Here is a 13489-nt window from a genome sequence, read left to right on the forward strand (position 1 = left end):
CACGGCTTAGCCGGCCTCAGAAATCCATCAGCAGAATTACAGCCTTCTAAGTCACTTATTTATTCTACTGGCTGTCCTTTGCTGCCATGAGGTTTATAATCCGGTAAATCTCTGTCATTACATCCTCTAAGTAGCTCAGCCTTCCCCAAACACTCCAGCCCAAAACCACGCAGGTTTGACACACACAGAACTGCTAGGGACAGATTTGAGGCCCTCCCCAGGTATTACAAGAAGTGAGGTGCGTTGGAATTGGTGGGTATCACCCCGGTTATTCAACATGGGCATTTAGACATCCAACATCACGATGAAATCCTCCTAGCAACCTGCAGAAGGGTTGCAAAGAGCAGGGCAGGTCCGACATGCGTGGGGACCAGGCTGGAGGAGCTGCCTCTACCTGCTCTCCTTGCTTTTCCTCCTTGCTGACCTCCACGGAGGACCCCGCAGACTGGAGCAGGATGGGCAATGCAGAATAAACTACTAGACTTTAAGATCCCAAACTTTCCTAAGAGTCAGTAGATGACAGCTCTCATTTGGGGTTTGGCAGTTGCTGGAGGACAGGCTACGGGAGGAATTTCTAATCTGTACATAAGCCCACAGTTCATCTCCAGACACAACCCAGCCCAGCTCCAACATCCTTAATCTTTCCCAGCGTGCTCACTCTTCTGAGCACCCTTGGGGGAACATGCGTAAACCCAGTCCTTCCTCCAGCCCCCTTAGAAAAGGATGGACTGAAATAATCCAGGCAGAAGACTAGATATAAGGAAGAAATTCTTTACAAGGGTGGTGAAGCCCTGGCACAGGTTGCCCAGAGAGGTGGTAGATGCCCCGTCCCTGGGAACATTCAAGGTCAGGTTGGACGGGGCTCTGAGCAACCTGATCTAGTTGAAGATGTCCCTGCCCAGGGGGTTGGACTAGGTGACTTTTAAAGGTCCCTTCCAACCCAAACCGTTCTATGATTCTGTGATTCTGTGAAGGACACCGATTGTTTTGGTCTGTCCTCACCCAGCATTGCCTTTGCCCTGTTCCTGGTCAGGCCGGCTGCTATCCTACACAAGGGCAATACTGGCTGCTGTGGGGCTCAGCCCCACAACCCCAAAATAGACGGCAACCCCAAAACACAAGGCTACAGCCTGGCCACGCTGGCCACAACCTACCTGTTTTCAGCACGACCAAGTGAGAGGAGTCATCTCGGATGTAGGAAACGGACGCGATGTCATGGATGGGGACCCTGAGGATGAGATCTTCTCCATCCCTCCACACCAGCTTGATGTTGTAGGCAGAGAGACTGATAACAGCATCGTGTTCTTGGGTCAGCTGCCCCGGGAGCTGGTGTGCTCTCTAAAATAAATGTATTTCCATTGATTTGCTGAACTGTTTCCCCTTTTGGTAAAGGGCTTCCCTCCCATGGGATGGAGGACACGACTCAGACCAGCACCCAGCCCCAAGGAAACTCCACAAGCCTTTTTTTTTCCATGCTGCATGTTAGATAGAGACTACACTCAACAGGCTGAGTGCTCACCTTTGCATTATCGATCAAATGCAGGATTTCCGTGCGGCTGGAGGGATTCAGGTACCCTGGGATGGATGTGAGTTGACCTAAATACTGGAAAAGAAGAACCAAACCGTTACTACAGCATGTACACGTTCAGCACACCCCCAAACATGCCAGCTACTGCAAGAAAGACACCATCAACACAGAGCAAAGCGCTGGTGCCCCAAGCCCCTATCTAGAAGCTGCTAAGTACACCTGCATATGGAAGATCTCTCATGCATTTAAGTTATCCTAACGCTATATATATATATATACATATGAGTTATGTGTATATATAATTACATACGAGCCCCAGCCAGGCAGACGTTACCTTCACTTCTTTCTCGATGTAGTCATTCAGCAGCACGTCTGGTTCGACGCGGTCAGGCAGGGACACCACCACCGTATGCAGGGGCCGTCTCTCCGTAACCTTCTCCTGGGCTTTTTTATCCCGACCTTTTTCGCCCTTCAGGAAGACTCGTTTGAAAGGAGACACTATTCCAGGCTGCGGAGAGAAACACCAGGGCATTGGGGTTAAGGGCAAGAGAGGGAGTTTGTGCACCGAAATGGGGGGAAACCGGCAGCACCCACTGCCCAGCGCTCCTCCAGCCTGTACATCTGTACTCACAGCCTGGTTTTACCAGCCCCAACCCCACGGACTGGCTGGTTTTAGAGCTATGAATCCACGAGTGCCTGATCTTCTGCTGAAACCCCTTTCCTGCAACATGTTGCAAGAACGCAAGTGCTGATAAGCACCCTTTACCAAAACAGGATAATTTTTCCCCCAAAGTCATGATGTCCAACTTTTCAGTTAAGAACAAATACAAATATATATTCAGATTAAGAGCTGTAAGAGTGAGCGAGCCATGGCCATGTGCAAAACTGGCAGGCTTCCTCTTCACCTCGGTGCAATTTTATGTTTCACCCAAGCACTTGCAGGGAGCAACTCGACGAAGGATTGCAAAAGGAAAAGTCAGAGATGCTGCAAACTTGCCTGAGGTCACTGGGGAGACCCACAAACGCGAGTACACGAGCCAGGAGATGGCCTCCCCTGGGAAAAGCAGGTCTTTTTGGTTCCCAAACCATCGAGTGCTGGGTTTGGAAAAATATCGGAGCAAACACGAGTCCAGCCGGCAGCAGCGTGCACACACGGGCTCCCAGCTATAGAGGGAGCATCACCACCGTCCTTCTGCCGCAGCGCGGAGCGGACAGCCCGGGAACGCTGCACACCCAGGGGCCGTCGCGGCAGAGCTGACCCGTGGTAGATCCCCACTAAGCTCTGCGCCAGCCTGCCCGACGGCTAAATGACCGAGAGCATGCGCGGACTTCTCCAATTCCAAGTTTACCAGCTCAAATGGATGTTTTGAAGTGGGCAGATTCGACACTTGGGATTCACAGCGGTGTTAAATGCCAGTCCAGAGGGAAAAGGCAGAGCTCCTCGGTGGCCTCGCTGGCTGCCCGGCCACGCAGCTCCGATGCCCCGCACGCGCTCGGCTCCGGCTGCCCCGTCCCACAGCAGTGATGCTCTCTGCTTCCCACCCCTCAGGGCAACCACACTTTGGCTTTCCTGGTTCTCAGGGCAAGAAAAAGGACTGTACAATCTGCAGAGGCAGAAAAGATGCTTCGAAAGGCAAAATAATTAAATGCAAACCAAGTGCTCCTGCTCAGAAAAGCGCGGAGTACTTTGCAACCTCAAAGAGCAGCAGCCTCCAGCAAATTCAGCTCATCTCTTGCCGCCATCCACTGCAGGACCTTGCTTTGGAAACCACCATCAAGAAGAACTGCTGCAGACCCTTCACCTAAACTGCTTGAGCCTCACCATAGGACATTATATTTGGTGGGGGAGTGCCACCACCATGTCACCTACTCCCAGCAGTGTCCCTCCCCGCACAGCCGCTGACGCACCAGGTTCAGGTGCACGCCTGGGACCTGCTCCCATCAGGCAGCTTCAGCCTCTCTCGTTGCTTTTCTCAATGTAGACGAGCATGAAAGATTTACAGACACAAGAGAGATCAAAGCCAGACCGAAAGAATTTGAAACCTTTGTACTAGGATGGGAAAGTGGGATGGAAGAGCTCCTGGTTGAATGTATTCATCAAATCCCAGAGTGAGCCAGGCACCACAAGGATGTCGGGGACAGCCCCGCCCTGAAAAATGTCCCTTGGACCAGGGAGATAAAAATAGGGCAAGTTTATAGGACAAAAGGGATAGAAAATACAGCTATATGATGCTGGCCTCATGAAACAGCTCTGCCTTTACAGCAGCAGGACCAGCACCACCAAACACTGCAGATTTTAGGGGCAGCATCCCTCCCTTCAGCTGGGCTCCCAAAATGGAGCATCACGCTGCACTGTGCAACCCAGCTGGCTCCCATCGAGGGGCCAGGAGACCGTTGCTGGCTCCAGAAGGAAGAAAATCCTGAAAGGAACAGGTCTCTTTGCCAAGCCCAGAGCACAGGGCTCAACCGCGGGCTCTGCCACCCCAACTACAAGGTGTCCGACCCCAAACCTGGGCTGCCGCCGCGTAAAGATCTCGTTCCACCAGCATCTTTTAGGAATCAAAAGCAGAGAGATGCAGGAATCTGCCGCCGGGGTCAGGGCTGTACCACAACGGTCCCCCAGACGCTTCCCCCTCCACCAGCTGGGGTCTGGCGGCTCCGGCTCCTTTCAGCTCTCTGTGCGGGGGCTGCCGGATCCAGCCCAATCCATATGGAGAAAACCAGAAGAAACTCTCGCTTTTGCTTCAAGGATGCAGGCAGCCTCCACGGGGCTGGGAAGATGCTGCAGAGGGATTCCCCACCATCCCACGCACCCGAGCCCCGCGGGAGAGCCACAGGCTCTCCTTAAAGGAGGATTTGGGGAGCCCAAATCCAAGGAGGAGGCGTCACCCGGCGTGACGCAACGTGGAACAACAGCTTCTCCATTTCTGGGAGTCGATATTAAAACCAGCACCTACCTCGTTCTCCATTGAAGTACCCGCTACGGAGAGCAGAACCAAACCGTGCCGGCACGGAGCCCTTGGTGGCTCACCGAAAGCACCTCCCAGGGGGAGAGAAGCTGCTACCCTCGTCTCGGGGGCTTCCGAAGCTCGCGGCCCGTGCCAAAGGGCTGGCAAACCCGCGAGCTTTCATTCGCCTGCCGGCTCGCGGCCAGGAAGTGCGATAACCACAGTTTCCTTCTGTTACACGCAGCAACAGCGACAAAATAAAGTTGTTGGTTAAGAACCGGCAAAGTTTGGCAGCAATGGGGCCGGGCGCAAGGCAAGGGGAGGCGCAGAAGTCCATTTTGCAAAGCTCGATCCCACTCCCAACTCCCAGCCATGCGATCCCACCTCCTGCACCCCTAAACCCCTGGAAACTCCCCAACAGCCTGGACTCGCACCCGGCTGCACCCGGGATGGAAATATCCCCAGCCCACAGGAGTCTTTTACCTTGGTTTCCCCTCCCACGTTTCAGAGCTACATTGTTCTCCAAGGTCCGACAACGTCTATTGAGACCAAGGGCTGTAAAGCTTTTTTAGGGCCCGTATTTTGAGTCCTGAAGTTTCTTGTTCACACTAGAAAAGCAAAGCTTGGAAATGAGGTTAAGAGCTCCCTGCCTGAGCCAAGGCCTCCCAGGAGGCACTTTGGGAAAGCACAAAGTGTTCAAGCAAGCCTTGCTGGGCTCAAACGTGAGCCCAAGAGTCAGGCTCAGAGGATTAATGAAAACAAGTTGCTAATTTCACAGACGGAGAATCAAATTAAAAAGGCGAAGGCAGTGATTTCCCCGATGAAATCTGCCCATTGAGCGGAGGTAAGAAGGTCGGCTGGAGAAGAACGACCACAGACCTGCCGGGCTGCCAGCCACCCGCAGCCCCGCAGCAGATTCCCATCTTGGGATGCAAGCGAACCCCTCGGCACTCTGCCTAGTTAGTAGGTCTGGGGAGAGAAGGACCCCGTTTCTCCTCAAAACCCATAAAATAAAAGTTTGTTTTCTTTTTCCCCCCTCCTCGCCCACAACTGCAATCCCTAAAGGTGATTTCGCAGCCTACCTCCCTGCGGATCTCTTTGGTCCAGAGACACCTCCTGCGGCAGAACAGCTCGGGCATCCGCTGTAAAAGCCACTGGATGGGGAGCGGGGCTCAGCCGAAACAACACAGCTTGTCTGGAAGGGATGGGTCCATCCCCACGCCAGCGGAGCGGCTGGGCACTGGCAGCACAGCGCAGGCAAGAGGTGCCAGGAGCTCATTCCCACACGGCTTGCTTCTCAAAAGCATTTACGTCTTGAAGACAGGGGAAGAGGCAGGGAAGGGGTTACATGAACACCTTGTGCCACCCAGGACTTGGCATTTCATGGAGAGCTGCAGCTCCTGGCAGGGAACGGCCGACGTGGTCACTCCTCAGGGCCTCCTGCTGCTGATGGCTCCAAAATTCAGGAGGAAAACAGTCATTTCATCTACTTAACGAGGCATTTAAGAGTTGACTAATTGAGAGAGAGCATCTCACAGCTGGGTTTAACGCACCAGGCCAGACTGACAGGGAAAGGCATGCCATCAGGCAGGGGAGCTGGCTCTGTGAACAGCAGATGGGCTTTGGTTGGATTTTTTTGGTAGACCCAGCTCACCCGATGTACATTCACATACATTTGAACGCTGGTGAGGAGCTGGGGTGGAGCGTGTCCCACCAGCATCCCCCGAAAACCCACCAGGGCCAGGGTGCGTGGCTCCGGTGAGTGCCAGGGACCGGCTGCCACCAGGCTCCAGGGACACTCCTGGCCACGGCCAGTCCTTCCTCAGATTTGGTGGCCCATGTGGAAAAGGTAACCTCGGCCGAGCCGCCTGCTACTGCTCCAGGGGCTGCAAATTCAATGGGAATAGGACAAAACCTTCGGGAAAAAGCCCAGGAGACCAGACGTAGCCTGGGGCTAAGCCCCCAGCCTAGGTTGGACACAGCCACGAGCTGTCAGGAGAGAAACGGAGACACGGCCCAGTCCAGGGAACCCCTCGCCCTCCTGAGCTTGCCCCTGTGTCGGGGCGATTTGTCCCTCTGATGGCATTTCTCCTGTCTGAGGCCAATAAAACACATTAACAGGGGTTTCACCAACCCCCACCAGCTACCTTAGGACTTGCCTGCAACTATCCACCTCTGGGACACTGGAGACCAGCCACCGGTGAGGTGTGAAGCTGAGATGGCAGAGGCAGCTCCCTGTAAAGGCTGGCACCGCTAGCAGCAGCAGAACCTGGTGCTGCCCTGCTCCGCGGAAAGCCCTGGGTGCAGGACGGGCCAGGGGAGGCTGTTAAGCCAGAACTAATCTCAGGGAAGATAGCCTGACCCATCCTCAAACCTTCAAGATGCTGTTCGAGCAGGAGGCTCCATGCTCTCCTCCCCTTGAAAGCTCTCGAGGAGTTAAATCAAAGGAGTTTGCAACCTCATCAATACCCCGGTAAAGCGCTTGCAGCTCTCTGCACTCCCCCCACATCTCAGAACGCACAGACTTAAAAAAAACCACTTTATTTGGCAGCCCCCACCCTCAGGCAGCAAGACCGGGGCTCTCGCCGCGTAAGCACAGCAGTCCCCAGTCCCATCAGAGGTAGGATGAACGATGAGGTGCACCTTCCCCTTGCTGCTGGCAAAAAAATCAGGGGCCCCTGGATCATCATCAGCACCCACTGTCATCGGGGTTTGCTCACCCATCCCATGCCCCCCTGCAGCCCCCAGCCAGCAGTACATCCCATCCCCAGCTCTCAGTTGGCCTCAGAAATCCCAAGAAAGCCATTTCTGGGAAAAGGAAGGATTTATCCTTAATCTAGATCGTCATTGCTCCGGCTGGAGCATCGGGGGCTTTTGGAAAATTACTGGGAGGGGGTTTGCTGCTGAAGGCCGTCTGGCAGCCAGAGGTTGGTGGCAAAGCCAGGAATTAAACGCCAATCGACCCAATGCTGGACCACGGAGCAGACCAGGACCTTTTCCCATGCTTCAGAAGCTACCGAAGATCCTGGAAAACACATCTCTGGGACCATGAGCGCACACAGGAGGACAGGGCTCATATTAAGGCGTCACAGGGGACGAAAGCTGGTTCTAGCGTAGTGCTTTTTGGCCACCGGCGCTGGAGTTCGGGCTGCTTTCACCCAGAGTCCAGCTGCTTATATCCACCCAAAAATCAATGAGGTCTTGGACAGCCCCTTTAAATTCAACCCTTTGAGCTGAACACAAAGGAGAAAGAGCATCCCTCTCGTCAGGAGTGGAAACAGCTTCTTAATCCACTCGAAGGGATTATCTCAAATGCAAATTTGTAAGGCTAATTCTCCCCCAGCACGTCTGCATGGAGATTAAGGGAGACCAAGCTCCAAACGGCCACTCAGTGCCACTGCTGGCCAGCATGCTGGGTGTCCCCAGGGACAGCCTGCGCCCCAAATCCAGTTATCCTGTTCCTGAAGGGACACAGGGCACGCTCGCTTAGGGTAAAGCCAGAGCGCTTTCCTAGAGAGCTGCCGGCAGCACCCCGGGACTAGGCTACATTTCTGAGCGGATCAGAAAGCCAACCTCGAGCGTGCCGACGATGCGAAGGCTGGGCTTAGCGGAGGAAGTATCTGCACAAAGGGAGCACGTGATACGGCAGCGGGTGAAATAATTAACCAAGCCCAAAGGGGCTCTGGGTCAGCTTACTGCCAGCAGAGGAAATGAAGAAAAGGACCACAGCGGCGTGCGTGGAAGGACAAGAAGTCACGGGAGGTGCCTGTAATAATAAAATGTGAAACCAAGGAAGAAAAAACACATTTAGCATGTTTAGAGAAGACTTGGCTGTTAAGAAATAAACTCCAACCAGCCTCAAGCGTGGCGATGCCACGGAAACACGGGCTCTGTGGGTTCGGCTTTGCCCGGGCACAGCTTGAGCCCAGGCCAGGCTCCGCAGCACCGGTCACCACGCTCCGTCAGCCGAGGGTGACGAGAGCACGTGTGAATTATGGGAAAGCCGGACGCGTGATGAGTACGTACTCGGTATCCTCAAAGTAAAGCTGCAAGTGCACAGCCCTGGCAAAAGAAGGGTTTATTATTTATATTTCTTTGCTCCACAGAGAAGCGCTGCAACACGAGCGGGACCGGGGAGCTGGTTCAGGGCTCAGGCCCCAGGAAACTCAGGCAGAAAGCAGAAAATAGCCTGGTGTTACACCGACCTTCACATTTGCCATTCCTTCATGCCACCTCAACATGAACACAAGCTCCAAACGCAAAGCTGCAAACTGCCACAGGTACATCCTGATGCCGAGTGGAGCTTTATTTCCAAATGACTTCCTATTCCTCAGCCCGTTGGCAGAAGGAAGCCGTAACAGCCTTGTTTTGCTCTGCCTGACCGAGGCGGGTCCCCGTCCGGGTGGTGAATTACTCAAGGGCTCTCTCCAGCCCTTCAGCGCCATGCGAAGTCAGACAATAAAACACCAGCTCAACTCCTGACCTGGCAGTGATAGGATTACAGCAGCCGCTGCTTAAAAAACATTTTAAATCCTAGCAAATGCCCTGCTGCCTCGGGAACAGGCTGCAGACCTTTCACAGCCCATAACTGCTGGATTTCCCCACCCCTCCACCCTTTACAGCCAGGTCTGTACGGTGGCATCACGCGTTTACGGGCAGAGAGGCTTGGCCAAGAGTACCGGGGGAAGCAGAGGGTCAGGACCGTGTCCAGTCAGGCTTTGAGCATCTCCAAGGTTGGAGAACATGTGGCCTCTAGGGCAGCCTGTCCAGTGTTCGACCATCCTCACACTAAAGAAAGTTTATTATGCTTGAATACAAAGTGTTTCAGTTTGTGCCCGTTGCCTCTTGTCCTGACACTGGGAAGAGCCTGGATCCTCCTCCTTTTCTTCACTCCCCCTACAAGGGGCTTATATACATTAATAAAATCCCCAAGCCTCCTCCACTCTAGGCTGAAGTCCCAGGTCTCTCAGCCTCTCCTCATACAAGAGATTCTCCAGGCCCTTCACCATTTGCTGAACTCACTCCAGTATATCCCCATCTCCTGTACTGGGAGCCCAGTGCTCCAGGGGATCACCTGCCCCCAGGCAGCCCAGGAGGCTGGTGGCCATCCCCGCTGGCTCACGCTCACCTTGGTGCCCACCAAGACCTTCTCTGGTCCTGGACTCAACGAAGTACCAGGAGCAGCTACGGGCGTTCAGGTAGATGCGACCTTTTCTAGATCATCCTGTCCCTGTAATTAGGTTTATTTTGACTTGGCCAGTACTCAAGCTCTTCCCCAAAGAAGCCACCCACATACTTGAACTTGCAGGGGGATGGTCAAGGAGGAGATTGCTCCTGTCCTTGCTACACAGAGAACTGAGCCGCTCAAAAGGACACCCTCGCCTGTCTTCTACAACCCAAACATCTGAGCACAAGCTAAAATCCACCCTCCACAAGCAGCTCAGCAACACCAAGCAGTTTCCCAGTTGTTTGCCTAGCAGCAGCACCCAGCCCGCTGCTGGCTGCCGCGGCCCTGAGCAGGGATGCTGGGCTGTGTTTCAGTGCTGCCTAAGGAGAAGCACCCTCTCCAGGTTAATTTTGCAGAGGTGGTTTCATTAAGGAACACTATTTGGTGCTAGCATGCTCGGTAAGAAAACAGCTTTCAGCAAGTGGGATGGTCCCCACCACCCCAGGACCTCCAAATGCACCATTCAGACCCCACGGCTGCAAGGAAAAACACATGGAGAGCTCAGCAACTCCGCAGGAGCCACGGAGCCGGCTTGGGAACCCCCTCAAAACTCCATACGGGACCTGGGCTGAAAACCACCCATGGTACATGTTCCCATTATGTGCCCCTTGCTGCTCCCTCCTCATCCCGCTGTGGGTTCAGAGCATCAACGCCACAGCACGCCGGCTGGCAACATTTTCCCAAAGCCCTTTTATTCCACTTTCCTTCAGCTTTTGTCAACGGGAAGCATTTGATGAAGTGGTAAACTGGCGTTAGGGGACTTATTTGCACGGGAGGCGCAGCGAGCTGAGGGTGTGTCGGCATTCGGTTTGAGAAACTCCAGACAGGGCAGCTCCGGGTTCAACGCTGAACTTGGCACGCCAATGTCGCTGCAGCAGAGCCGCTTCGGTGTGGTCAGCTGCTCTCCTCCCCATAAAGATATCTGGATGCCAAAACGTTAAATCAAAGCATTATTCAAGGAATTCCTTTTTGAAGCCGAGAGCTTTAGTGAAACGCTACAGCGAGGATTTAAGAGGGGGGCTCTGGATAACGATGCCAGGCATGGAGTTGAAAATTAATCAAGACCAAAGCTGCAGGCAGGCTGCCAAGGCAGGATGCCATCCTCTGCTAGCTCCTGTCCCTCTGCAAAGCCACGGTCACGGCCGCAGACCCTTCCCCCTTGGCACTGGGAGGCTGCTGAAGCCAGATCTGCAACGCCTGCACCCGAACAGGGTGCTCGGGCACTGCAAAGCGTCCTCTGCTTCATCTCGCTGCGCAGAGCTCTGCCGATGCCTGCCAGGATGAGGTTGTTGGAGTAAGAGACCTTTGAAGCCCGTCCACGGCCTTCCCCGTCAGTAGCAGGCTGGCCAGAACGGTGTTTCGAAATTCATCTGCATCGGTCAGGCGCTTAGCCACAGCTTTGCATGTAGAGTGAGAAACAACGTATGGAAGGGTGCTCCGGTGACTTCCACAGCGAGCAGAGAACGCTCCATCTTAGGAGGGTCATCCAGGCAGCAAAGTCCCCATTTGCCGCTGCAGACCTCAGCCTCATGGGTGAGCACCCACCTACGCCTGAATCAGATACCAAAGCCCAGGAAACATCTAAGCTAGAGGATGCAAAGGATCACCTGGGGACCTGCAGCTCTTCCTACGTCTTGATGAAGAGTCATCTTAGACAGCTCTGTTCCTGGGACTGGCAGAGCCAGCGATGCTTGGGCTTTGCATGGGGTCGCATCTCAGCTTCACACGGCTTCTCGGTACAAGATCTTATTGCAAGCTGACCACCAGAAAGGGCAGTTGTAGCGGGTGTCTCCTCCTCTCCCTGAGGAGCTGAACATCTGAGACCACAACCCGACGTGCTGGGGGTCAGGAGGAGAGGGATAAAGCTCAGGTCCTTTGACAAGGAGGCTAAAGACCTCTTGCAGCCTTGCCTGCAGAATGGATAACGTGCAACTCTTGCGTTTTAATACCAGGTAAAAATAGCTTTGTGCTCACTAGGGCATGAAGGAGGGGTTTTGGTCAAGGTCACTGTCCCTCCTCACCCCACCCTGTGGGCGGTTTTCCAGTTCCATTTGTGCCACATTAGTCATCCATCCCCCTTCTAACCCCGACAGCTTTCCTCCGACCCAGCCAGCACACGGATCTCTCTGAGATCATTTTGACCAGCTTGTAGGGAAGCCTCTGGAGGTGATCCTGCCACCCTGCCCAGCAGTATTCTGGTGGGACAGCCCCTCCAGGTCCTCAAGTGGCTCCACCAGACCTGGCTTCATCTCCACTAGGCTGAATTAGAGGCAGGAGCGAGGGGTCCCATCGGCCCCGGGACCTCTCATTCCTCCCAAGCTCCCAGCAGGCTGATGTGGAGCTGACACTCAGCGGTATCAGAGTGAAATAAATAAAAACCCCACATTTCAGCCAGAAACACTGTATTTGATTTCAAAGCCGCTCCTTCAAACAAACATGTTATTAAATCTAAGTAATGCAGAAACACAATTTTCCTAAAAATAGGGAGCTGGCGCCCAAGTCAGTCTTAAAAAAAACCCCAAACAAACAACACAGCGGCTCAAGACCAAAGGCAACAGTTGCACAAAACCCACTTCCAAAACAAGGCTCAGCTCCGTGTTTTCACGTTTCAGACCGCCTCGCCAGCTAAGCCGGGCTCCAGCCTCCCGACAGGATTTTCCTCTAAGGCAAGAGGAAAGGAATTTTCCCCAGCTATTTTTAGCAGAGCCTTGTTCCTCCTCCCGAAGAGATTCCTACCGCCCGGCTCAGCCCTCCACCCATGGCTTTCATCTCCGGGTGCGCAGCTGAGTGAGGCTGAGCCGATGCATCTGGAGCAAGAGGCCGGAGGCAGAGATGTGCGGGAGGCTTGCCTTGACTCAGCTCAGCAGTTTGCAATGGATCCTCCGAGCAAGCGGCTCCCCCACTCCCTCGGCAAGAGGGAGGGAAAGGCATCCATACAGCCTCCAACTAAATCCTCCTCCTCTAAAAGCAGTGCTTCCTAAGCTAGGCTTTAGCCCAGGCTGTTCCGTATTGCAGTATGAGTAGCTCAGGATCTCATGAAATAACAGCTCATGGACCTGATTTAATCTCTTGCTGCCTCCTTTCCTGATTTTAGGAATCCACGTCTGCAGGACTGGACAGAATTTAAGCCCAGCTTAAAATTCTAAGCCAAATTCAAGCCCTGTGGACAAGAGATGAGAAACCGATACCTTCTTGCCCAGGTGATCCAGACCCGGCACGTCCTCACTGCCTCTTCCCCTCCAATCTACGTTGATAACGAGGGGTCTTCGCGGTGGGAAACACCTTCTGTACCGGCAGCACCTAGAAACAGCCGGCCAGAGGAGGGTCTCCAAGGGGCACAGTGTCAGTACCGGCTACGCCTTTCATCTTTAGCATTTACCAATAGTTGTGGGGGGAAAGGGTGGTAAGATCAGCTTATTTGCAGCCTTATCGGCATCAGGAGCACACTTTGGAGGGAGAGTTACTGTACTCCACAGTTTCCAGGCGGTCCTGCCAAAATTCAAAGATCAAAAAAGTTCTGGACTGCAGAAACCAAGAAAAGTGGAGTTTTAACACGAGGAAGCGCTGGAGCTGCCTGGCCACAGGCAAGTCCGTTCACTTCACCTACAGAACCATATTTTCCATTTCTGGCTGGGAAAGGGAAACACGAGCTTACCAGCTTCCCTGGCTCCAGCCATTTCCTCGGGATGCAACATCCTCCCCTTTCCCAGAGAAATACCAGTTACACACAGGTGAGCCCAGAGAAGTGAGGTGAGGAGGAAGAAGGAAGCTCGCTTGCCCTGTTCT

The 13489-nt window shown here is 53.9% G+C and overlaps 1 protein-coding gene across 1 annotated transcript in view; it reads right to left on the reverse strand.

The window, feature by feature from the left end:
• The window catches only part of CCM2 (cerebral cavernous malformation 2), a gene marked incomplete at its 3' end in the record, with an annotated part of 31810 nt that overhangs the window by 7239 nt on the left and 11082 nt on the right, over window positions 1–13489 (reverse strand). Inside the window, exons 2-5 of the mRNA XM_009581218.1 lie at window positions 4486–4508; window positions 1863–2036; window positions 1520–1603; window positions 1155–1338 (exon numbers count right to left, since the gene is read on the reverse strand). Of these exons, the coding sequence (XP_009579513.1) occupies window positions 1155–1338; window positions 1520–1603; window positions 1863–2036; window positions 4486–4508 (465 nt within the window). The remainder of the gene's footprint in view (window positions 1–1154; window positions 1339–1519; window positions 1604–1862; window positions 2037–4485; window positions 4509–13489) is intronic.

Source organism: Fulmarus glacialis, unplaced genomic scaffold (assembly GCF_000690835.1).
Source record: "Fulmarus glacialis isolate BGI_N327 unplaced genomic scaffold, ASM69083v1 scaffold24757, whole genome shotgun sequence".
NCBI classification, from domain to species: Eukaryota; Metazoa; Chordata; class Aves; order Procellariiformes; family Procellariidae; genus Fulmarus; species Fulmarus glacialis.